General features: G+C 40.4%; 1 protein-coding gene across 6 annotated transcripts in view; it reads left to right on the top strand.

Moving 5' to 3' along the window:
• AspRS-m (aspartyl-tRNA synthetase, mitochondrial) overlaps positions 1-24,596 on the top strand; it is a 98,391-nt gene that overhangs the window by 23,269 nt on the left and 50,526 nt on the right. For all 6 annotated transcript variants that reach the window (XM_067114190.1, XM_067114192.1, XM_067114194.1 and 3 more), the window contains exons 3-5: positions 1,477-1,575; positions 14,011-14,109; positions 14,572-14,655. In XM_067114190.1, the coding sequence (XP_066970291.1) occupies positions 1,477-1,575; positions 14,011-14,109; positions 14,572-14,655 (282 nt within the window). The remainder of the gene's footprint in view (positions 1-1,476; positions 1,576-14,010; positions 14,110-14,571; positions 14,656-24,596) is intronic.

Genomic DNA, 24,596 nt, shown 5'->3' with positions numbered 1-24,596 from the left:
TTACTTAATGCTTTGGAGTAGAATATGTCCATGCTCTTTCCCACCTCTTAGCAATGTGGAATCAATTATGTAATTACTTGGTAAGTTACTTATATAAAAATGACATTTTTATGATAAAATAAAGTTTTATATATACTTACCAAGTAATTACATGCTCGGAGCCTGCCCTCCTCCCCTTTCATGGACATTAGAGCATAAAACGAATTGAGCTCTCCGCTGGGTTGTTTCCTCGAGTCCCGGGTGGTGGGCAGGACCTTGTCACCTACACACTAACGATAACAGTGGCCCCGCACAAATTTTGAATTTCTAAGCTGCCGTAGGTTAGGAACCAATAGCTATGTAATTATTTGGTAAGTATATATAAAACTTTATTTTATCACAAAAATGTCATGTTGGCATTGTGATTATATACTGTATATCAACATTATGTGAAGTTATGTGAGTGATGTTTGTGGTCGAGTTAATTAACTTTTCATAGTAGAGAAAAGCATAAAAATTGTGTACAGAATATAAGAGAGGCTGACTGAAGTATCAGTATACAGTAGCACCTCAACTCAATAGAGACTTTGGGGTCTGGCTTTCTGATAAGTAACAAAGTCTCTCTAGTAACAAAGACCCTCTATTATAGCATTCATCTTTGTATCGGATGATCTATTGGGTCCTAGCGCTTGACTTCAGGCCTTAATAATAATAATAATATAGCCTGCACTTGAATATTTTCTAGATATCTTACAGCTAACAGTAATTCCACATAAATTGTAACCTAAATTGATTTGTACTTTACACTTAATATTCTGTTTAAGAGATTTGATTAAAAATTTATCACATTTAATATAGTAGCATAGCAAAAAATAATCATGATGATCCTATTAACCATTATTGTCTTAGATATTTGATTATCATTTTGAAAATGTGTTTTGTTTCTTGTACTTTAGTGTCAATTCATATCCTATTTATTACAATGTTTATATATCTGTTGACATAATCCATAGAATTTAAGGATTTTTGTAAATTACAGTGTACTGTTTGAGTACCAGTCTGTGTAAATTGAAATTGCTATATCTCAGACAACTACTTTAGAGAAATTGCATCATATTCTGTTCCATCAGAAGACATACTTAGATTTGTATATTAGCATTATCATGTTTTATGAAAGCAAGTTCTCAGTATGTGTTTTAAAATGATTGAGCAATTTTCTTAGAATATCACAGCTGAGGTCATTGATGTCAGAGGTAAACTTTAGTTGCAGATAATTTAAATAAATAAAAGACTCCTTTTAAAGCTTTTTTAAAATGAGAAATTACGTATTTTCGTCTTTTTGATATGTAGACAAAATCAATTCTGTACCTCTAATTTTTTTTTTTATGACAAGAACATATACTGTATAGAAGGAATTTTGAGAGTCATTTTGAACTTGTTTATTAGGAAGAGTTCCTTAGCATATGTTTGACAATAAATTTTAAATTCCATTTTTAGAATACTGAGATGTCCAAACTGCTGAACCAGACTCCCTTTGAATCTTATGTAGAAGTAAAAGGGGTTGTCCAGCAACGACCAGAAGATCAGTACAATAAGGTATGGTTATGCAAATGAAGACAAAGTATGGAGCACTGTGCTAAAGTTGTTTACTGAGTTACGGTAGATATATAATTTAAGCACAGCATTTGTGTTTAAGAGGGCTTAACCCTCTCAGTCAGTAGACGTTTGCAGTTCCTGTCTGTGCCATAGCCAGAGCTGAGATAAGCAAGGTTGCACTTTGTATACAGTACTGTCTATGAAGTTACTGTACATGCCATGATACTCACTCTTTTATCATTTAAAGCAGACTACTTGTATTCTGTTTTGGTATGTTATTAAAAAGCAAAATTGTAAAAACAAAGGGTCAAAACTGTGAGTTGAAAATTGTGGTAAATAATACGTTAGCATGTTGTAACTGAGTCAACAATTGGAATTTGATGATGCATTAATGCATCATAACTGAACCAAAGGGTTAATTGCCCATTCCAGTTTATTTTCCTGGGTTTTTAAAGTTTTCTTCTTTATGTAATTACACACCGGAATTTAGTCACCCCAACATACTCATTTTATGTGTTTGTATTTTTTACTTGGTTTTGATGCTGTTTGCATTATGATTTTTCTTTTTTGTGGCTTCCACATCTTCCAAATTACAGTATTAACATTATTTGAGTCAGATTTTCCCTTTACAAGGGGTAATGAATTCTCACCACTCCCTTTGGTCTTGTGCTTTTTCTTTGTGAATGCCCTTGTACTCGTATTATAGGTGCTCCTCTCTTCCCTTTCTCAATGATTTTCTGGTTGCTCCCACGGGTGTTCATTCTTCCATTGCTAATACAATGCTCATCTTCCTTCTGATCAGTTTTCCCACGGTCCAAGAATTTTATCTTCCTCTACCTGGGAAGAGCGGTAGATGTATAAGATTTCCTAATCTGTTTGCAGGAGAGTTAGCAAGGGTTCATATCCCCCAGTGGTCTAAAGAGAATGCTTCTATCCTCCTCCTTTGATATCATCATGTAGTTAGTAGATTTTGATTATTTGGTAGGTATACAGAGTTAGCTTTTGAGGAAAACTAGTATTTATTAGCCATGTTGTCATTACTATCTCTTAAGATCCTTCAACTATCCTTATAATGGCTATGCAGTATGTTTCAGATTAGAGATGCTTTTCAACATAAGTGAATGATGGCATATTCAGGATATGGCATCATATTTTTAATTTGTCTTGTTTCATGAAGTTAACTCTCCATGTCATTAGTATATTCATTAATATACAAACAATATTCAAGGCACAGAAAAGAGCATATTCAGCCTTTCTCTTATCACCCTTGCTTATCTAAAGTAAAGCATTAACATTCATTCTAGATGAGAGTCCATTAAACAAATTCAGTTACTGCATTATCTGAGTTGCATTCATTAACAGCTATGTCCTTGAATAAAGATAAGGACTGGACAGTTTTATAATATTTTTGCTAGTTAAATTGCTTTTTCCTGATTCACAAGGCTGTTTTCAAATGTTATATATATAAGGGTTTAGTATCAGAGACTAGCTAGTGACCTGCCTTGCCAATGTTTTGTATCATTGATTATGAATTTTTTATACTTTTTGCAGTTCATTTTATAAGTCTATCACTGTGCAACTATGATAAAAGAACTAAAGGGTATCACCTGAAAATAATTTGTTCCTACAAGGATGCAAACCTTTGCTTTTATAAATGGAGTATCTCAGCACACCTCACAATTTGACTGTGCACTAACGAAAAACAAAAGCCTATTTGGTAGGCCTAGGCATTGCCCTAACCTCAGTTGGCCTACTTTGACCATTGTGTTGCCTGCTGTGATTGCAGTAAGGTGTGTTTAGCATGTGAGGATACTCATTGTGCTTATGTTCTTTGTCTGTTTTTCACCTTGTGTGTTAACCCAAATTGTGTTTTATCAGTGGTGACGCTGCGAGTAGCATTGTATATAATTCCTGAATTTTTTAGTAGGTCTTTGTCTATGTTATGTGTCTCTTGTTTATTGTGTGTGTACCCTTTGTTCTTGTGGTGGCTACTGGGGAATTGAAGCCTAAATATGTTGTTGTGTGAGCAAAGATACGACTAGCTATAAGTTCATGTCACCTGAGGTGGTAGATCTGCATTTGCTTTGTATTTCCTACTTCGTGCTAAAAGAACTGAGGGGTATCACCTGAAAATAATTTTTTTTTTACTTGTTTTGGGTTAGTAAGCTGTTGAGCACAAGTGGTCTTCTAAAACCAAGTTACGCAGTTTAATGCATTATTCTTAATACTGTACTAGGTTTAGGATCCATTCAGTTGTAATGCCTCCAACAAAAGCTTCCAATTTACTGCTTTCCCTTCCAGGACCCTCAGGCTTGGGTACTGGATGCTTTTCTACAAGACTGGTCACACTTAGATTCTTAAGCCTTTTCACCTCTCTCAATGTGAGAAAGGTTCTCATCAAACTAAGAGAATTCAGGCACTCCAGGATGATTCTAGTAACCCCTTGGTGGCCACAGAGAGGATGGTTTCCAAACCTGTCTCTGGTAGTGGATCTTCCCTGACCTCTTCCTTTCAAGAGAGACCTACTCAAACAACCAAATGCCCTGAGATTTTATCAAAACCTCTACATGCTTCTGTTCCCGTACTCGGGCTGACAGCTATCTCTTACAAGTGAGAGGTTTTTCCAAAGCAACTTGGGAGTTTATCCTTAAGTTGAGAAGGACCCACCATCTAAATTTTATCAAAGGAAGTGGTTTTTCTGTTGCTCGTGGTGTCACTTTAGAGAGATATGCTGTACCCATACTTATGTAGTTAACATTATACAGGTTGACCATCACTAATCCGGCATCATTGGGACCTGGAGGGTGCCGGATTAGCCATTTATTAGGCTAGAATACACAAAACCCAGTAGCTAAGCACCTCATCTTAAAATTAAAATATCTCATAAATCAGTACAAGTTGGTTATTAAAGAAAAGACAATTATCAAATACAGGTAGTGCTTGAGTTACGATAATTCGACTTATGATATTTCGAGTTTACGATGGGGTTAGCAATTAATACTGATACGAAAATATTTAGGAAATATTTTTAGATTTCACGCAGGCGCAGGCAGCGAGAGAGACCAACTTACAATAGAACAACTTCTTTTCCTCCATCTCTTTATTCCATCTGCTAGTTAAAAAAGTAAAAGAGAATGATAAAAGTATTGTTAGTAACGTTATACTCTTGCGTAATTGCGTACGGCCATAAACAACTGAACGGGAAACTGTTGTTTTGCTAATAATCGTATCGGACAACAACTGTTTTGCTTGTATTTCAACCATCATACGGTAATACACAATTACTGTAGTTATGTTGCAAATGACGTTAAGTACTGTACAATAGGACCGATATATTTTTTACACTATACCCTTATTCGCTTTGGAGAAAAGATCGGCAGGGAAATATACTGCTACAGTAACTTTAAGCTGCAAGTTGTAGGTGAAGCTGAGAAAACAATGTGCAAGCTGCTAATGACTATAAATTATCGTGCATCGGCAAGATGGATGAAACTCGACCGTAAGTAAAACTGGAGAGAACGTATTTTAATCAAAACTACTGGGCGTGAAAGAATACAAATTACTACTGTTTTCACGCCGATAAAAGATAAATACGTAAAACTCGTATTGTGATGAAATCAGGAGAAAACAGCGAACGGAATCGTGATTTTTTTTTTTACACAAAACAAACATGCCACCACAATGGCCAGCCGCAATTCCCGCGAACGTCATATATTAACGAAAAAAATAGCTAGATTAACTTCACAACGAGACGTATTTGTTATATTTCGACTTAAAAATACTTCGTATAACGAAAAACATCCTTGTCCCAAATAAATAAAGTATCCATATTCATTTGCGCTAACTAGAAGCAAGAAAAGCGCTTTGAACTTAGTTAAATGCGGCGAAATAAACGCTGCAATATCGAGTCCCAAAACAAAACATTGATCGCAGTTTATAATACAAAAGCAATATGAGAATATACGAAATTGGAAACAATGCAGTAAAGCATAACTTTTTAAAAGATCCATGAAAAAGATGCACATTTGTTATGTTGATATTTGTATAGTACTGTTAATATGTGAATAGAGTTCAGTATAATGTAGCTTAGGCTACCAGTTTGTTGATGCAGCACACTGCGCCACCAAATCAAAGTGGCTGGCGAGCGAGTTAGCACAGCAACCGGGAAATTTGAAAATTATTGCGGAAACATTAGAAATTACTCTAGCCGAAATTTGTGCCGGATTAGTGATGGTCAACCTGTACAGTTTTTCCATTTCTTACAATATGCTAAGAAGCTGTTGATTTTTTCTGTTAGAGGGTATAAGGTCAATACTTTCCTTTGTGTTTTGTCATGTTCTATAGACATCTATGATGATCCAGATCGTAAGGACGTCTTCCGATCTTTAGAGATGGAAGTGCTTAGATCCCCGCATCAACTGTTGGAAACAGTTTCTTTGAACTATTTAATTAAGAAGACACTTTTTGGTAGCTCTAGCAACTGCCTAAAAGAGCAGGTGAAGTGCAGGCATTTTCATGAAATGAAGGTTTCATATAAGCAACTTACCAAGTAATTACATAGCTAAAGTTTCTACTTGCACGGCAACTTTTTGTAAAAATTCAGGTAGTGCTTCTCCTGTTTGTGTAGGTGACAGGCCCTGCCCACTATCGGAGCACATGGGAAACAACCTGGCAAGTAAACTCAGTTTGTTTCTGCCAGCTCTGGTGCACGCATTGGCACCATTTGCAGCAGCTTTTTTTTATGGTTTACTCAATTTTCTTTGCTGATTTTGGTGAAGTACAGTTACTTTGTTTTGGTAGCCAACAAGCTTTTGTCAGTTTATTAGCTTTTTTGGGATTAGTTCCCTAGTTTTAGCAGAATTATGTCTAGTTTTGCTATTGCAGTGAAGGGTATAAAGCTAGGTTAAAAAAATCTTATGATCCTTATTCGATCTGCAGTAAATGTAGGGGGCAGGAATGTAGCAGGGAGAAAACTTGTAATGGATATTCTTCATGGGATGAGAAACAGTGAAAGGTGCTTAAATCTCACTTAGATAAATTAGAGAGTGATAGGAAGAGGAAAGCGGCCTCTAGAGCCGAGAGACATTCACTTAGCCTAGAAACTACTCCTAAACCTAGTTCAGAAGCTACTCCTGCTCTTCCTTCTACTCCCATTCTTGCTTTTCTCATGCTATTGGCCCTCCTACTATTCATCCACCTACTCTGTGTCTGGCTCCCTTGCTTCCAACCCTAATACCATTGCCAGTCTCGAATCTAGGTTCGATAAGAAGATTAACCCTATAGTGAGTACAGTGGCAGAGTTAGGAGAGTCACTTAAAGTTATAATGGATAGTGTTTGCAGAAAAAGTGACAAGTGAGAGTGCAGGGCAATTGGAGGAGGTGGCTACCCATCCTGAAGGTTCTCCTAGACCAAGGTCACTGTCTTGCTCCCCTGAACCTGGGAGAAGACATACCAGCAGTCCAAGGGAGGCCATTGGGGCCCACAGTTAGTCGCCCCCTCAGCCACTCCTGTTGCACAATCCCAGGTGTCAGCAGACAGCCATTGGAAAGGCATCTCTTTGGAGTTGCATCAGTTGTCTTTTAGTTCCAACAATTCTGGCGTGGACAGGAGGCACCACAAATAATACCTAGATTCTTCACGACAGCTTAAGCGCCCTTCAGGTGATGTTGGTTGCCATTCAGATCCACTTCCCTTTAAGTGGTATAAGAAGGCTAGTACCAGCCCACAGCCTTCTTATAGTTACACTGTGGACCCTTCTGTCCCTGCCCTGGTCCAGCATCCACTTTTGTCTACATGGGACAGTCCAGAGGCCTTCTCACCTGAGCGCCCTCACCTGGCTCCCAAGCACACAGCATCCACTCATAGGCGCCTAACGTCAGCGACCAAACATCTGGCTCATCTTCCTGAGCACCCGGTGCCAGTTCCCAAGTGCTAGGCTCCACTTCCTGAGCACCCGACACCAGCTCCTGAGTGCCTGGCGCCAAATCTTCAGTACCCAACACCCACCTCTGAGTGCCAAGTGCCCTCTCTCATGCGTGTTTCTCCTCTTAAGTCTGCTCAGAGACCACTGTCTCTGTCGCCTTCACCTGTAGATCAAGACGAGCCGTTGTTGGCCCCTATTAAGTGACTGTTAGCTGAAATCATGAGCTTGTTGAAGAAAGCTGTCCCGGTCAAGATTCCAAGAATTCCTCCTTGATGCTATCATCTGTCTCCGGTCTTGCCCCGGGTGCCTGCCTGACCTTTTGATGAGGAATCAACTGGATGACTGGACTAGACTCCCCAAGATGGTACAGTACTTTCTTCGTCCTCCAAGAAGTCTCTCAAGAAGATGGGACATTGACTTTCAGCTAAAAGGGAACAAGGCAGAGCGCCTTTTGCCTTTCCTCCCTCTCGCTTATTTCGTAGGAGGTATTTATCTTACATCACCAGGGAAGCTACTTCTTTGGGAGTCGCTGTCTCCTCCCAAGGGGACTTCTCTGGACTCATCAACTCTTCTCAACGGTCTGTGTTCTCATCGGCAAAGATAATGTTTTCTTTGGTGGAACTAAACCACCTTGTCAAGGATTTATTCAAGGGTTTTGAAGTTCTTAGTTTTCTTGGCTGGACAGTGGGAGCACTGGCTAAGAAAACAGAGGACTCCCAGGATTTATCGGGAGACATCGCCTCAGACTGGCTGAGAGCCCTGTCTTGTTCGGACAAGGCCATTAGAGATGGCTCTCTAGAGCTTCCGCTCTATATTCCTTTGGAGTGCTTAAGAAGAGAGAGCTCTGGTGCTCCTTTACTACTAAGGGAGTCACACAGATGCAGAAATCGGTCCTGTTATTTTCGCCTCTGGACCAATATGACCTCTTTCCTCAGGACACAGTTAGGGAAATTGAGTCCAACCTTCAGAAGAAATCAACACAAGATTTGTTGACCCAGTCCTCCAAGAGTCCCAAGGATTCACCTGCACTTGCACCCAAGATGGCCTCTTCCCTCCAGCAGCAGCTCTTCCGTTGAGGTAGACCCAGATCTGAGTCTAGGACCTGTTCCAATGTCCAATTCACAGCCAAGGTTCATTAAGAATGGCTCAACCAAGACAGTGCCCAAAAAGTGAGTAGGAAGTCCTTCATGAACTGGTAGGAGCCAGACTCCTAGAGTTTTAGGAAAAGTGGCTGATTAGAGAAGCAGAGCTGTGGATCACCAAGGTTCTGAAGGAGGGCTATGCCATCCCATTTCTGAAGAGCCCCCCCATTAGTCACTTCTCCCATCACATTTTCAGTTTACTCAAGAAGCTCAGAGAGAAGTGCAACCCTTTTGGAGGAAGTTTCCTCCCTCATCCAAAAAGAACACCGACACAGAGGGTTTTTACAACTGTCTCTTTGTGTTTCCGAAAACATCAGGGGGCTGGAGACCAGTCCTCGATGTAAGCGCCCTCAATCATTTTGTCCAGAAGGGAAAATTCAAGATGAAGACAACCATTCAGTCCTTTCATCCAGCCACCAGGGCAACTGGATGATAACCTGAGATATGCAGGACGCATACTTCCACATTCCGATCCATCCATACTCCAGGAAGTGTTTAAGGTTTGTCTTTCAGGACAAAGTATATCAGTTTTGGGCCCTTTGCTTCAGCCTTTTGATGGCCCCTCAAGCGTTCACTCGAGTCATTGCTCTTATCTCAAAATGGCTCCACTTAATAGGGATCAGCGTCAGTCTGTGTCTGGACGACTGGCTGCTTTGATCCCCATCAAAGCAGAAGTGTATGAAGGACGTACACATGATTCTTCTTCTTACCAAGGAGCTGGGCCTTTTCATCAATCTCCTGAAGTCTCAGTTGACCCCGTTGCAAGAGATCCTCTATTTGAGGATGACTCTCAACTCTGACTTTTCAGGATTTTCCGTCTCCCAAGAGAATTTCCAGCTGCCCTCAGATGGTCCACAGTGTTTCTAGCCCTTTCGTCTTGCTTGGCTCAACAGTGGATGAGCCTGCCTGGGACTCTGGCATCCATAGAGATGTTTGCCAGATTAGGCAGACTGCACATGAGAATTCTCCAATTCTTTCTAAAGGCCAAGTGGGACAGGAAAACACAGATGGACACTCACGTGTTTCTGATCACCCCGGAGATCAAATCAGACCTGCAATGGTGACTGTCCGAAGAAAGACTGTCAGAAGGGAAGTCCCTTCATCCTCTGAGCCCCAACCTAGACTTTTATTGAGACAGCTCGGACACAGGCTGGGAAACCCTACTGGGGAATCAGGAAGTATCCGGTACGTGGACCCCTGAGCAACGAAGTCTACATATAAATGTCAGAGAACTGACAGCAGTTCATCTAGGCCGTCAGTGTTTCTCGACCATGGTCTGCAACAAGACAGTTGTAGTGGATGCAGACAATACCATGGCCTTAGCTTATATCTGGAAACTAGGCGGCACTCATTCCTTTTCTCTCTGCCAGGTAGCAAGAGATCTACTCCTGTGAGCAGATCAAAATCAAGTAACTCTGGTCACCCAGTTTATCCAGGGGAAATTGAATGTTTTGGCGGACGAGCTGAGCCATCGGAAGCAGGTCCTTCCCACCGAATGGACCCTAGATTCCCTAGTCTGTCAGGATCTTTGTAAATGGTGGGGCAAGCCGAAGTTAGACCTGTTTGCCACCTCCAAGAACCATCGCCTTCCTCTCTTTTGCTCTCCAGCCCCAGATCCTCTTGCATAGGCAACAGATGCCGCACTGCAAGACTGGTCCAGTCAGGGTCTGTATGCTTTTCCACCCTTCAGCATGATCAGGGAGGTGATAAATTTCAAGCTCACCACAATGCAACTATGACCCTCATAGCCCCATTTTGGCCCCTGAAGGAGTGGTTCTTAGACCTTCTTTGGTTATTGGTAAATTTTCCAAGACTCCTTCCCCAAAAACAATCTTTACTCAAACAACCCCACTTCAGAAGACACCATCAAGGGTTGTCCATTCTTGCCCTGACAGGCTCCAGACTGTCTGCAAGCTTGTCAGAGCGAAAGGCTTTTCAAGGGGAGCTGCAGAGGCTATTACATGACAGGCGTAAATCTTCTAGCCTCATCTACCAGGACAAGTGGGCAGTTTTCCATCGATGGTGTGTCAGTCACAATGTCTCTTCTTCTGCGACATCTGTAATGCAGATTGCTGAGTTTCTCCTATATCTGAGGAACTCTAGGAATTTGTCTTCCTCCACCATTAAGGGGTATCAAGCTATGCATAGCTCAGTTTTTAAATATAGAGGCCTGGATCTTTTGTCAAATTCAGATATTAACGACCTGATCAAGTCCTTTGATACGTCAAAACAGAGGAAGGACAATCTGGTTTCTTGGAACCTGGATGTAGTCTTGCAGTGGCTGACAGGTCCTGCCTTTGAACCTCTTCGTTCCGCTTCTCTTAGGGACCTCACTCACAAGACACTTTTCCTCTTTGCCTTAGCTACTGCTAAATGCATTAGTGAAATTCAAGCCATCAAAAAAAGGGTAGGTTTTTTCCCAAGGAGATGCAGTTTGCTCCATTACCCTAGGTTTTTTGGCCAAGAACAAGGACCCGTCCAAGCCCTGGCTTCATTCTTTTACCATTAAGAATTTAATGAACATCTGTGGCTCCAAGGAAGAAGAGAGAGTACTTTGTCCGGTCAGTACTTTGTCCGGTCAGAGCTCTGAGGTACTATCTGAGTAGGACAGAAAAGATCAGAGATCCATCCAGTAACCTCTGGTTTTCAGTTAAGAACCCTTCCCATCCTCTGTCTAAGAATGCCTTGTCATTCTTCTTGAGGGACTTGATTTCAGAGGTACATTCACTGATCTAGGAAGACGATGTTGCCAACTTTTAAAGTGAAAGCTTATGACATCAGAGCAGTATCTACCTTTATGGCTTTGAGGCACAATATGTCCCTAACTTCCATTCTTCAGTCGACCTTGCAATGCAGGTTTATTTTTGCATCTCACTATTTGAAGGAGGTGGAAACAGTGTTTGATAATTGCAGTACCCTGGGGCCGTTATCGGTGGCTGGCATGGCGTTGGGTGGATTCATAGAAAGCACTCTTTTTCTCCTACTATCCTTTTGCCTTGGTGTAGGGTTTTTCAGTTTTTGGGGAGCTTGGGGGTACAGTGTACCTGGAGTACCCACTAGTCTTAGTGGATGGGTTGTGGTGTTTTCAGAGTAGGTGACAGCATTGTCTGGTTGTTTTTAAATTTGGTACTGCACCCAGGGCAAGGGCACTTTTATATGCTTGGTAGCCATCAGGCCTATCCTCCACTGCAAAGCTCCCACTTAGGTAGAGGTGACCCACAGCTCAACTGCCATGCCACTACAGGTTAAGATGAGCACCAACCAGAGGCAGTTTTCACCTGCAGTAGCTCTCTTACCAGATAAGGAAACAACAAGCACTATATCAATGTTGGAAAATTTTTCTATTTCAAAGTCCTTACCATGCTTTAATGTGGGAATAGAATATGTCCGTGTATCCCACCTCCAATCAGTGTGGGATTCAGCTGTGTAAGTACTTGGTAAGTTACTTATGTGAAAATGATGTTTTCGTAATAAGATTAAGTTTCATATATACAGTACTTAACAAGTAATTACAGAATTGGACCCACCCTCCTCCCCTTTTATGGATATAAGGACACAAACAAATTAAGTTTACCTGCCAGGTTGTTTCCTGTGTGCTCCAGTAGTGGGGTCTGTCACCTACACAAAACAGTAGAAGCGCTACCGCGAATTTTTAAATAAAAGTTGCTGCACGAGTAGGAATGTTAACTGTAATTACTTGGTAAGTATATATGAAACTTAATTTTATTATGAAAATGTCGTTTCTTGCAATGGAGATGCTATACTTTCATTTTTGCCTTTTTTCAGAGAAAGAATGACATTAAGGCAAAACTTCTTCCATGAGTTGTCAGTACAGTGTCTTGAACTTGACCTCCTTGGTGGGTAATGAGGAAGAGGTTCTTTTATGCCCTGTAAGGGCAGTTAAGATTTACTTGGATAGATTAAAGCTTATCAGAGGCAAAGTTAATAATTTGTTTATTGAAGTTGGAAGCCTAACACACTTGTGTCTAAAATTACAATGTTCTCCTTGCTATTAGGCCAGTTTAGTGCATGGAGAGCTTATAACATGATTTATTATCTTTGCTGAAGGCATCTATTCATAATGTAAGAGCTATTGCTACTTCATGTACTTTTTAAAAAAGTGTGATGGACATAGCTAATGCATTACAATGGAGATGTAATTCTGTTTTTGCCTTGAATTACCTTAAAGATATGGAAATTTCACTTGAAAAATTGTTAATACCTTAGTCTCTTAATTGTAGGGAGCACAATCTTTTCCTGAACCAAACAAAAGAGCAACCTTGTAGTCTCTTTCCTGGTCTTGATTTTTAGGGAGCATGAAGGTACCCTGTTTGCATAAGAGCATACATTTGAATCTTTCGGTATTCTTTTAGTTTTGACTGTCATTTGTAGAACTGTTGGACATACTGAGGCACAGGAGTCTCATTATCACTTATCACAGCTGCAGCGATGGCTTTCTCCACAAGGCTGCTCTTAGCTTTGTAATACCAGATAGCCTTACTCCCTGAGAGGGATCCACCCTCTGGCAGCAGTAATATACAGGAAGGATCCTGGTTGAGGTAAGAATGTTTTAGGTTTCATGTAAGAACCCTTTAGTATGCTTGGCTGAGCTGATTGCTGCTTAGCTGCAAACCCACCATCCTTTTCTCAAAGTGGATGTCAGCTATCTTTAATGGTAGGTAAGAGTCATCCCTGTTAATGTAAATTTTCATGATAAAATTTATTATTTAGATACTTATCTACTGTTAAAGTACAACTCTACCAGCTTCCCCACAACTTAGTGGGCTGTCAAGACGAATTCTGACAAGAACTAAAACATTTGAGACACACTTGGTGAGAACAGGTGAACGAAATTGTCATCCAGGTCAGCCAAGCAATCTTTATTTTGGAATAATGATTGCCCCTGCTGCCATGAAGATATAGCTATCTTTAATAGTAGGTAAGTATCCAGGTAATGAATTTATGAAAATTTACCATTTTCCTAGGTATACAAATCAAATGACTTTCCCACCTCAATACCCCATTTTGTCCCTGATGCCCAAAGAATAGTGCTTGTAGGTGGCTGGTGACTGAGAGTACCCATCTTCCCATAACCACCAGTTAACCACCTTGTTACCAAGTTGAATGGTTGTCTCCAGCTCATGCTGAAAAATGCACCTATCTAAAAGGCTCTTGCATGTGTATCTAAGAAAAATACAAATATCTTTTAAGTTTTGATGAATTTGGTAAGTTGCTAGTAGAGATCTTACATTCAGTGTCCTTTCAAATATTGTTGCATTTTAAGAATTTAGTTGTCTGTACCTGTATTTGTAAAATTTGATGTTATTGTCTTTATTTTTTAACAATATGATTGTTTTTACTTTTTGTAGAATATGCTGACAGGAGAGATAGAAATTTTAGCTCACAGATATGAGGTTTTAAGTAAAGTTCAGAGAGATCTTCCATTTATTATACGCTCATACAATAAGGTAAGGTGACTGAGAACTTAACATTAATTGTAATTGTTCGTTAGTGAGTAGAAATGAAAGTATAGTTGCTAGATAAATTCAGAGCTTGTATCCAGTAAAGTAGTTCAGTGAGACTAGTAATATTGAATGAATTTCCTAATGTTTAATATTGCCAATATGGAGAGCTCTCTCCCACGAATTGACAGTCTTTTGCCTGTTTTATTATTTGGTGCTGATTGAGACTCCTTTTTTCACTTTTTCAAAAGTTCAGCTAATGTGGAAATATTCTATATCCTACTTGCGTAATTATGGTCTAGCATTTTTTGTTTTATCTTTGCTGTTTCTCTTTGGTATAAGTGAATTAGTATTAAGGCCAGTTATGTACCTGTATATATATTTACTTTAATTCACCTTTATGCTGTGATGTTCCTCTTGGAGTAGATAGTTTTGTAAAAAAAAATAAAAACTTTTTTTTTCTTGCAGCCAAAAGAAAATTTGAGACTACAGTATAGATATTTAGACTTGCGTCATGAAGAACTTCAGCGGAATTTGAAATTACGATCCATGGTAAGATTATTTGCTGTAAACAGTCTCACTTTTCATTCCAAATAACTCAAGTAAAACATGTTCTTGAAAAAGCCAGATATCATTGGAAAAAATGTATTTAGTTCGGTTAAAATGAAAAAAGCTGTGGTGCTGAGTATTTTAAAAATTCATTAGTACAGTGTTGATTTAAGTAAAATGCACAAACAATTTATTGGCAGTCCCCAGTTATTGACGCCCTTGGTTATCGGCTACCCAGTTTTACAGCACTTGTCTAGCAACGACAATAACTGGATTTTCTGCGCCAATATGTGCCGATCTATAGTTATCAGCGCCGATCCCCACGTAAGAGCGGTGCCGATCCCTAGTTATCAGTGCAGATATCAGCACCGATAAGCAGGGATTTCGGCGCTATTATCACTTATTTTCAATTATCAGTGATTTTTGGTTATCGTCACACCATCGGGAATGGAACTCCCACTGATAACCAGGGACTGCCTGTATAGCCCAGTATATTTTGATACTGATCAATAAAGGTGGTAGTCAGACTGAATGCTGGGTTGTGATAAAAATTCAAAATATTTTATACATTTATTGTATAAATGATGATTCCTTAGTCAAAAAAAAACCTTACTTTTAATGGGGAGGCGTGTTCTTATCATCATCAAAAACCTTCAACTGCCGTTTGGGGCCATATTTCTTCTTGAACGATTTGAGTAGCATAATTTCTGAAATATATGTCATCACAGGGATCTCCTCAACGTAGGAACGTCTCCTCTGTTGTATAAATGATGATTCCTTAGTCAAAAAAATGGGGAGGCATTTCCATTGAACAGTACTAGGTCACATCTCAGGACTCTGTTGACGATGCACATTCCATTGACAGTACTAGTCTGTTGACAGTGCACAAGTTGACAATAGAGTACTTAGCTCATATCTGCATAGATCATCTTATCATAGGACATCCCCTAGGGTTATCCTATCATCTTCTCTGTATACAGTGCTGATGAATGGGGTTGCAGTAGCATGCTCAACTTAGACGTCAGTCGGACACATTCCTGGATGAGGGGTGTATGTCAGACAAGTTCCTCACCAGAGTGTATGTCCTTGTATGGGTACAAAGTTCGTCTTCTTTGGCAACGTGAAGTGACTGAGCATGCCTATTTTACCTACTTATCAGTTTCTACTGCCAGATTGGATTTAATACCAATAACGGTATACAAGAGCAATCGTTTTCAGACGACTGATCTCCTCCTTAATATTCAAGAACTTTTATGTTCATGGAATTTTGAACGATGGTTCTTAGCTATGCTAAACAACTTTCACTTCCAGTATTGATGAGATCTTACTGATAAGGACAGTGGAATTGATCAAGACTGTGATCTCTTTCTTTTCTAGTTGCTTTCTCCTTTACTGAGATAGGTAAGAAGATAAGACCTATCAGATGTTGGACCTTTAGAATACATGTGTGTGAAGTATTTCGGGAATGATATCAGATGTGTATTGATAGATTTCTTAATTTCTTGTCTGAACAGGTATATCTATCAACTAATCTAGAGACTACATTCTAAAACTTATTTTTATACAAGTAACTTACCAAGTAATTACATAACTATAGTTTCCACTATGAACGGCAGCTTAGATTCAAAATTTCGTGGTTAGCACTTCGATAGTTTGTGTAGGTGATTAGCCTGCCCCACTTACAGGATTATTAGGAACGACATAGTAGACAGATGTCATTCGTTTCCTGCCGTTTGTGGTGTCAACACCTGGTCTGGCAGCAGCTTTTTCATTTTTCCGGCTATATTACCAGATTTCGGTATAGAATACCTAAATAAACCATCGGAATGTGTATATTGTAGCTTTCAAGGTGAAATCTTTTAGGACGAATTTTTTCTTATTTTGTTTATGTTACGTTGATTCAGTCATCTACAAGCACCAGTAAACATCAACATTTGCATTTATGGTTTGATTGCTGGTCAGGTTACTGGCAAGCCGCCGATAATAGTTTTGCCCAAAAAGTAATTCTCGGATGTTATGAACTCCATTATAAACAGTAAATTGTTGTATGTTATGCCTTCTCATTAAGGCCATAACTTTTACAATTAAGGTTTGTTTACTGAACATTAGGCTGCTGCCAAGCCACTGATAATAGTTTTGCTTTAAAGGTAATTCTTGGATGTTACATTCCATTATAGAAAAAATTGTTGTATGCTACACCTTTTCATTAGGCCATAACTTTTACAAATTATAATTTGTTTACCGAGCTGCCGATGATAGTTTTGCCTTAAAAGTAATTCTCGGATGTTACATTCCATTCTAAAAATAAATTGTTTTATGTATGTCTTTTCATTAGGCCATAACTTTTACAAATTATGATTTGTTTACTGAACATTAGGCCCCTGGCGACCCGCTAATAATAGTTTTGCCCTAAAAGTAATTCTCGTATGTTACAACATTCCATTATAGAAGTAAATTGTTGTATGTTACGCCTTTTTATTAGGTCTTAACTTTTGCAATTTATGATTTGTTTATCGGCCATAGGCTTCTACCGAGACGCCGATAACAAGTTTTCCTTAAAAGTAAATTGTTGTATGTTATGTTTTCCATTAGGCCATAACTTTTGCAATTTATGATTTGCTTACCAGGCATTAGGCATTGCACAAGCTGCCGATAATCACCTTGAAAGTAATTCTTGGGTATCATCTCATTTCATTAGGCCTGTAGCTTTTACAATTATTTATTTACCTGACTTATGCTTCTTGTAAGCCACCGCTAAATAATATTTCAACAATCTTCACACTTTCCCTTGCAGAAGAACTGAAAGTGTTAAGGCAGAAAGTAGTAAGGAGAGAAAAGTAAAATACAGAGATTTCATCCTGGCTCCAGCTCATGCTATGACCACCCAGAAGTGCCCACAGCTCCCGAGCTGCACACCCATGCGCTCGGCACCAGTGGACCACCTGGCACCAATTCCCTCCTTCTACAAGCCTTCCTTGTCCATTTGCTCATGCGCCTGGCTCCCTTGCTTCTTTTCCATACTTTTGCCAGTCTTGTGTCTTTTAGCAGATGTCAACCTTGTGTTAACCTTGTAATAATAAAGTGTAGTGCAGTGGAGGGGTGCCTACTGAGGTCACTGTCAGACTCCCATGCACTAGGGAGGAGGCATAATGGAAGTCTAAGGGAGGTCGGTGGGGTCCCAGGTATCGACAGACAGCCACGGGAAGGCGTCTTACTGGATGTGTAGTGAAGGAGATGACTGTCCGGCCCCTCGGATCTCTTAAACCCAGTCCCTGTCAGACTCCCATGCACCAGGGAGGAGGCATACTGAAGTCCATGGGAGTCCGAGGGGGTTTGCCACCAGATAGTTTCCCTTCAGTCAAGCCTGTTGTCCTCAGGTCTCGATGGGCAGTCATTGAAAAGGCATCTATATAGGGACGTGCTTTCCTTGCCTCTAATTTTCGGGATCCCAGTATGGATAGTTAGATCCCAGTGTAGACTAGTGGCGCCAGTAGAGCTTTTAGTGTTTTTCTCTGCCATTGTGGTGCGCCAGTAATTGACGTCAACGCTCTTCCAATCTGGACAATGTCAGTTCCAGGCACTCAAGTTCTGAGTGAAGTTTCAAGCGTTAAGTTCCAAGAACGCAAGTTAGTGTCCGAGTGAACAGTGGCGTCTGAGTGTCCAGTGTTCGAGTGCACAGTAGCCGATCGCCATTATCCAAGCTCCCAGTGTCTGAGCACCCGGTGTTCGACGCCCAGTGTCCGAGCTCCCAGATTTGCGCAAACACCCATGTCCACTCGTCCACCTGTCCATTTGACGCCAGCTGTCCGTTTGGCACCAGCTGTCAGTCATCAAACAACAGACTTGGGATGACAGGCACCACCTCTTCGGTTTGCTACATTGGTTTCATCTATACCTATGTTCCTTTGTTGGAGCCCATTCATTAGAACCTAGTAATATTTTGGGCCTGTTACACAGTAATATTTTGGGCCTGTTACACCGTCCTCCGAGCATCTAGTGCCTGAGTGTCTAGTGTCAGAGCACCCAAAGCCAGAGGCTCGGCCCTCTTTTAGTTCTCAGCGCCAGCTTTCTCCCTAAGAACACACTTGGTTTTTCTAGTGCCAGCGCCAGTCTAGTGCTGGCACCAGTCCCTGTTCACCTGACGCCAATTCTTTTCCAAGCAGGAGCCCTGGCTAAGAAGACAGACACTCCCAAGTGTTTAGCAGGAGTCATTGCCTCGGATTGTTTCTGTGTCCTGTTATATGTGGACTTGGACAGCTTTAGTTTTTAGAATTTCCACTTTCGTCTCTGTATTCTCCTTCTACTAGAAGGAGATCTCTTTTGTTCTCTTACACTGTGAGGAATCACACAGTCGCAACAGACCATCGCTCCCAAACGATGCCGTGCCTACACCAGTTTCTGAGCACTCGACACTACTGTATTTTCTGGTACGCAGCTCCTGACAGTGAGCTGCATGGCCACAGTTTCTCTTTTCTCTCTTAGACAGTAGATCAGTTCAAGAGGGAGACAAACCAGACAGTTCTATCATCCATTCCCCAGGACGATTGGATGGAAGCGTGTGGATATACAGGAAGCATTCTTCCTACCCTTGTCCGGACTCCAGAGAGCTTTTTTGTCCCATCTTTTTGGACTGGGCTTTCCAATCGGGGGTCTGTACTTCAGCCTCTCTGTTACACTTCAGGGCCTCTCCCGAGTCCTCCTCTTCCTGCATTTGACTTTCCTTTTTCTGGGCGTAACTTCAGTCTTTACTTGTTGACTGGCTTCTTCATCGCCTTTGAAGAAAGGGGCTCAAAGGTTCCTGACAACAATCTTACTGGGACAGGGAAACACAGTCGGACACCTCTGTGTTTTGTCTTAGCCAAGGTTTTTAGTCAGACTGTCAGTAGTGGCTGTCAGAACATGACATTGTGAAAAGGAATCCCTTCTTCTGCTGAGCCTAGTTCTAGTATTCTTCTTAGGCCCTTAGATCTAGGTTAGGGGAGCCTGCATGAGGAACCGGGAAGTTTTCCGGGACTCGGTCCCCAAAAAGAACTGAACCTTCACTTCTACATTAAAGAGTTAAGGCAGTTCTCATATGGCCTCAGTACTGCTTGACCCTATTAATTTCTAGACTGTGGTAGTCCATTTGGATAAAACCTCAGTCCCAACGCATTTACTTAAAGGGGGAAGCTGGATCCAGTGTTCCCTCTGGACCAAACAGCAGAGTTCTCCCTCTGTTGACAGAGCAATCAAGTCATCTAGTCTCGTTTTTATGCAGCAATCCAAAACCTCTCAAACCTCTTAGCAAGGGAATGAGGTGCATTAGTTGTAAGGTATAAAGAAAGAAGTCATGACAGATCATTTAGTACTTGAGTCGAGCAAAGGAAATCAAGAGGAACATACAGAAAACTCATGTAAAATCCAAAAATTACAAGAAGAGAGCACTCTTTTCTTCCAGAATATGAATGGAAGAAAATATCCAGAAGTCTGCAGAAGAGTCATGTGGGCTGGCATTGACTCAAAGGGAAGAAAGCCCAACTGGAAGCTGCCATAGGGGAGGCCATGCCATGCAAGATGACAACAGAAACACTATTTCCTGGTCCAGGGTGGAAATGTCAAAGCTTCCCTTTCAAAGAGAAACTGTTACCTTTAACTACCACATGAAAGCAAAGTTTCCCAGATCCTTTGATTGGGAGTTTGATTATCATAAGAAGGGAAGGTAAGCATGTGAATGATTTCTTCCCGCTTGAACCAGGCAATGAGAATGAGTCACTAAGAAGGCGAGAGGTAATGGCAGTGTTGTGCTTCTGCAATTGCCTCTTGAGGATCTAAAAAGATTCCCTTAAGGCAAGAGTGAGGTGTATGGTAACAGTCTGCAAGAAACAGCAAAAAATGCTAATTCCTGAACCTGATACTGAGAATGCTCTCTTCTTTCTGGTAGACACCAAGTTGAGATTAAACCCAGACTAATGAAGCAAATCATTGAGAAGAGAGAAATTATTGGAAGGCTAAGATGCCTACTCATAAAGAGGGACAAAAGCTTAAAAAACAGCAACATCAATACTGGAAAGTGTTGTTTGGATAAGGACTCAATCTTCCAATATTCCTGTACTTGTGTTATATTCTCTCCACTTCACCCTCCTTCTTCACCTCTGCTCTCCAAGTCAAGGCTCTGAAAGCAAGCTGTGAACGACCAAGTAAGAAACTAGGAATCTAAGAATCCATGAATCCTAGGCAAAGGGGACCCTGATCTGCCTGTAACATCTAGTCTTTTCAGACGACCAGAAGGCCAGATTCTCAAAAGAGAGGAACTCTAAAATTTAGATATGTGAGAAATAGAACTGAAGCTATAAAACAACACCCAGGCATGTGCATGGCAGTAGCCAAGCCAGAAAACTGGTCTTAGTGTGTGGATGCACAGACTCAGAGATCAAGACAGCCAGCTTGAGCAAGCAGCATGTCTGAGCCCACGCCGTGTAGGGAGCCTAGGAATGCATGAGTCTCATCAGTGGTAACCTGTTATTCAAGATAAGTGCATTCTGCAAACCTAATATTACTTTCTGAAAACTAACAAATTTCATTTAGCTTTGTGTTTGGATGAGTGGCAACACCATAAGGTTCAGCTAAGTATCAGTACTACTTTATTTGATAAAACCTTGATGTGATGGGAGAAGTGAGCATACTATGTTATCTCCAATATTGTTGCTTATCTGGTTTTATCATTTAATTTTTATCTCATTGTCTGCTGTTGGATAGCACGTTTTTTTATCACCTTTTATCATAGTTTCTGTTAGTCCCAAAATAAATTGAATTAAAAAAATATAATTGTCTATTTCAAAATACAGCAAATTGTGACATGCAGTACCAAAATATAATCCAGCAATTACACTGTCTATGAAAGTGAAGATGGGGTGTGAAATTTCCCAAGTTACTTTTTTCAGTTATATGCGTCAAAGAAGAAAAACCAGCAAAATCCATAGCAGGGTACTCAATTGCTCCCTGTGATCAAGAGATGTCTGATATAAAACAATCCAGTTAGTGCTACCTATTGGTGAGAATGGGAAATGAACCTTATCTGTAAATCAGAAGTCTCTCAACTGGAGGACCAACAATACTGGTTATAACAACAGGGGAATCAATGAATACTAAATCCAACCAATTACCAGATTTGTGTATGGCCTCATTTGTAAATTACTTAAAGACGCATCAAAATTAGAGTCAGAAGGTCTTAGGTTGCAGCAGCTGGTAGGAGAAGCATAATTCAACAACTTCCTATGGTGACCACTGAAACTGGCAATGAACACATCTTCATCTTCTCTTTATTAGCCATGATGATATGAAGTCAAAGAATCATATCATCTAAGTCTGGATTGTGATGGATGGAATACAAATAGCTGTTATACTTGCCACAAACTTTAATGATTTTGATCTCAGAGTAACCATATTCATAACATGTCTTATATTAGAAGCTGGAATAGAATAAAGAATTTATGCCAAAGGTCATTCAGCGCTGAAACGGAAATGGACAGTAAAAAGGTTTCAAAGGTTAACAGGAGGAAAACATCGCAGTTACACTATGAATCAATTGTTAGGAGAGGGAGGAAAATAAGATGAAAGTAAGAGAATATGAAAGGAGGTACAGTAAAAGGAATGAAATGTGTTGCAGTTAGGGGCCGAAGGGACGCTGCAAAGAACCTTAAGTAATGCCTGCAGTGCACCGCATGAGATGCACTGACGGCACTGCCCTGCTATGGGGCGTATTAGGTGTTGGGTACTCATTCCTATTATTCAATATCATTCCCCTTGCCCTAGGAATTGCATCAAATTTAAGAAATAATGGTTTCTTGAAGTCTAGAATGAGGAGCTCAAGTGAATGCTCATTTGAGGCAAGTAGGTCTCTAATGTTACCGTGCAGTCTGCAAATATTGCAGTACATCACAAAACACTGGCAAGGAGTAGAACACACAGGTCCACGATTTGGCTCAACATCTCCAGCCCATTTAATCTTAGAATCAATAAAAATATGCTATACTTAAAAAATGAATTCAGCAATAATTATAGAAATGAAATTAAAATGCCTATATGTATATAAGGATAATCATCAATAACCATGCAAAAATGAATGAAATGACAGAAAAAATGCTCAACATGGCAGAGAACACACCAAGTAATGCAAAGTACCTACCAAGAAAGCCACTTTGACCAGGGAGGACAGTAGTGATGGTTTGGAAAATTAAGATCAAAGATAAAAGTTCTGGGTATCATGTATAGGAATTAGCATTTTGTGCTGTTTCTTGCCGACTCTGTTACCGTACACCTCACTCTTGCCTTAAGGGAATCTGTTTAGATCCTCAAGAGGGAATTGCAGAAGCACAACACTGCCATTACCTCTCACCTTCTAAGTGACTCATTCTCATTGCCTTCTCTGAGCAGGAAGAAATCATTCACATGCTTACCTTCCCTTCTTATGATTATCAAACTCCCATCCAAACGATCTGGGGAAACTTTGCTTTCATGTGGTAGTTAAAGGTAACAGTTTCTCTTTGGAGAGGGAAGCTTTGACATTTCCATCCTGGACCAAGAAATAGTGTTTTTGTTGTCACCTTGCATAGCATGGCCTCCCTATGACAGCATCCAGTTAGGCTTTCTTCCCTTTAAGTTGATGCCAGCCCACATGACTCTTCTGTAGACTTCTGGATATTTTCTTCCATTCATATTCTGGAAGAAAAGAGTGCTCTCTTCTTGTAATTTTTGGATTTTACTTGAGTTTTCTGTATGTTCCTCTTGATTTCCTTTGCTCGACTAGAGCACTGGATGATGTGTCATGACTTCTTTCTTTATGCCTTACAACTAATGCACCTCATTCCCTTGCTATGAGGTTTGAGGGGTTTTGGAATTGCATAGTCAGTGTATCCCTACTGTTTCCTACCTAAATGCTGACCAACTAGAAGGTGAGCTGGTGCCTCCCCTTGTGACTTGCATCCTTTTAATGAAATTTACAGTAATATATGATGGAAAGACCTGGGTCAAGTTGTTTTTAGCATGCAGATTTTGGAGTTATTCATAACTCTTTTCACAGAAACTTTGGTTTTGGGTAAGAGGGTAGGATCCAGAGAAACTTGGATTTTAGTTAACAAGGGCAGGATCATGACTGCTGACTTCTTTCCTCTTTCTACAAGAGAATACCTGTAGGCATCTGGATGCTTTATCCTTGGCCCCATAGTGGTTGCTCAACTACCATGTAGTTTCTCAGCTCCTGTAACAAGGGTGTGGAGGTGGTGTAGAATGTTATTATTTATCCCCAGTTGATACCAGCCAACCTTTTCTTCCTGTTCTCTAATAGGAAAACAGAATTCCTAGACCTTTCCCAGAGTATAGGAAACTAAATTCTCGCACAGGGCCCTGTTAGCTTATGCATCCATATGCCAGGCTGTACAGGAGGTTACAGGAGCATGCCTTCCCTTGCTCATATACATGACCGTGAATCTGACAGTTCCAAGTAAATCTTTGACTGTCCCTCCAACCTTTTGCTAGAAGCTGAGTCATATGGGATGTAGCATGGGTTTATAGCCCTGCATGCTCTTCAGTTCGTGGAACCTTGCTACTCAGTTCCATGCAATGATCCTCCCACCTCAGATGTAAGTGTTCCATATAATAGGTGATAGTTTGTATTCTCATATGATCAGATATCAGATTTTAAAGATAATTTGTATTTTGCTTAGATATGTAGACTAGAGCCTTTTATCATAACCCTTCCTCAGACAACTTAGCATAACCTCTCCTTGCAGTAGGAAGAGGTGACAGGTTACTGAAATGTGAGGGGTCATTGCTGCTCTACTTAACTGCCTACTACCAAGCAGACACATTGTTGCCAAGCTTCAACAATTGTTTCCAGCTTTCACTGGGAATAATTGAACATAAAAGGCTCTGGTTTTCATATTTAGGGAAAATTAAAATTATTGTAA

The sequence above is a fragment of the Macrobrachium rosenbergii genome, chromosome 13 (assembly GCF_040412425.1).
Source record: "Macrobrachium rosenbergii isolate ZJJX-2024 chromosome 13, ASM4041242v1, whole genome shotgun sequence".
NCBI lineage: Eukaryota > Metazoa > Arthropoda > Malacostraca > Decapoda > Palaemonidae > Macrobrachium > Macrobrachium rosenbergii.
This window is presented reverse-complemented; position numbering and strand designations above follow the sequence as displayed.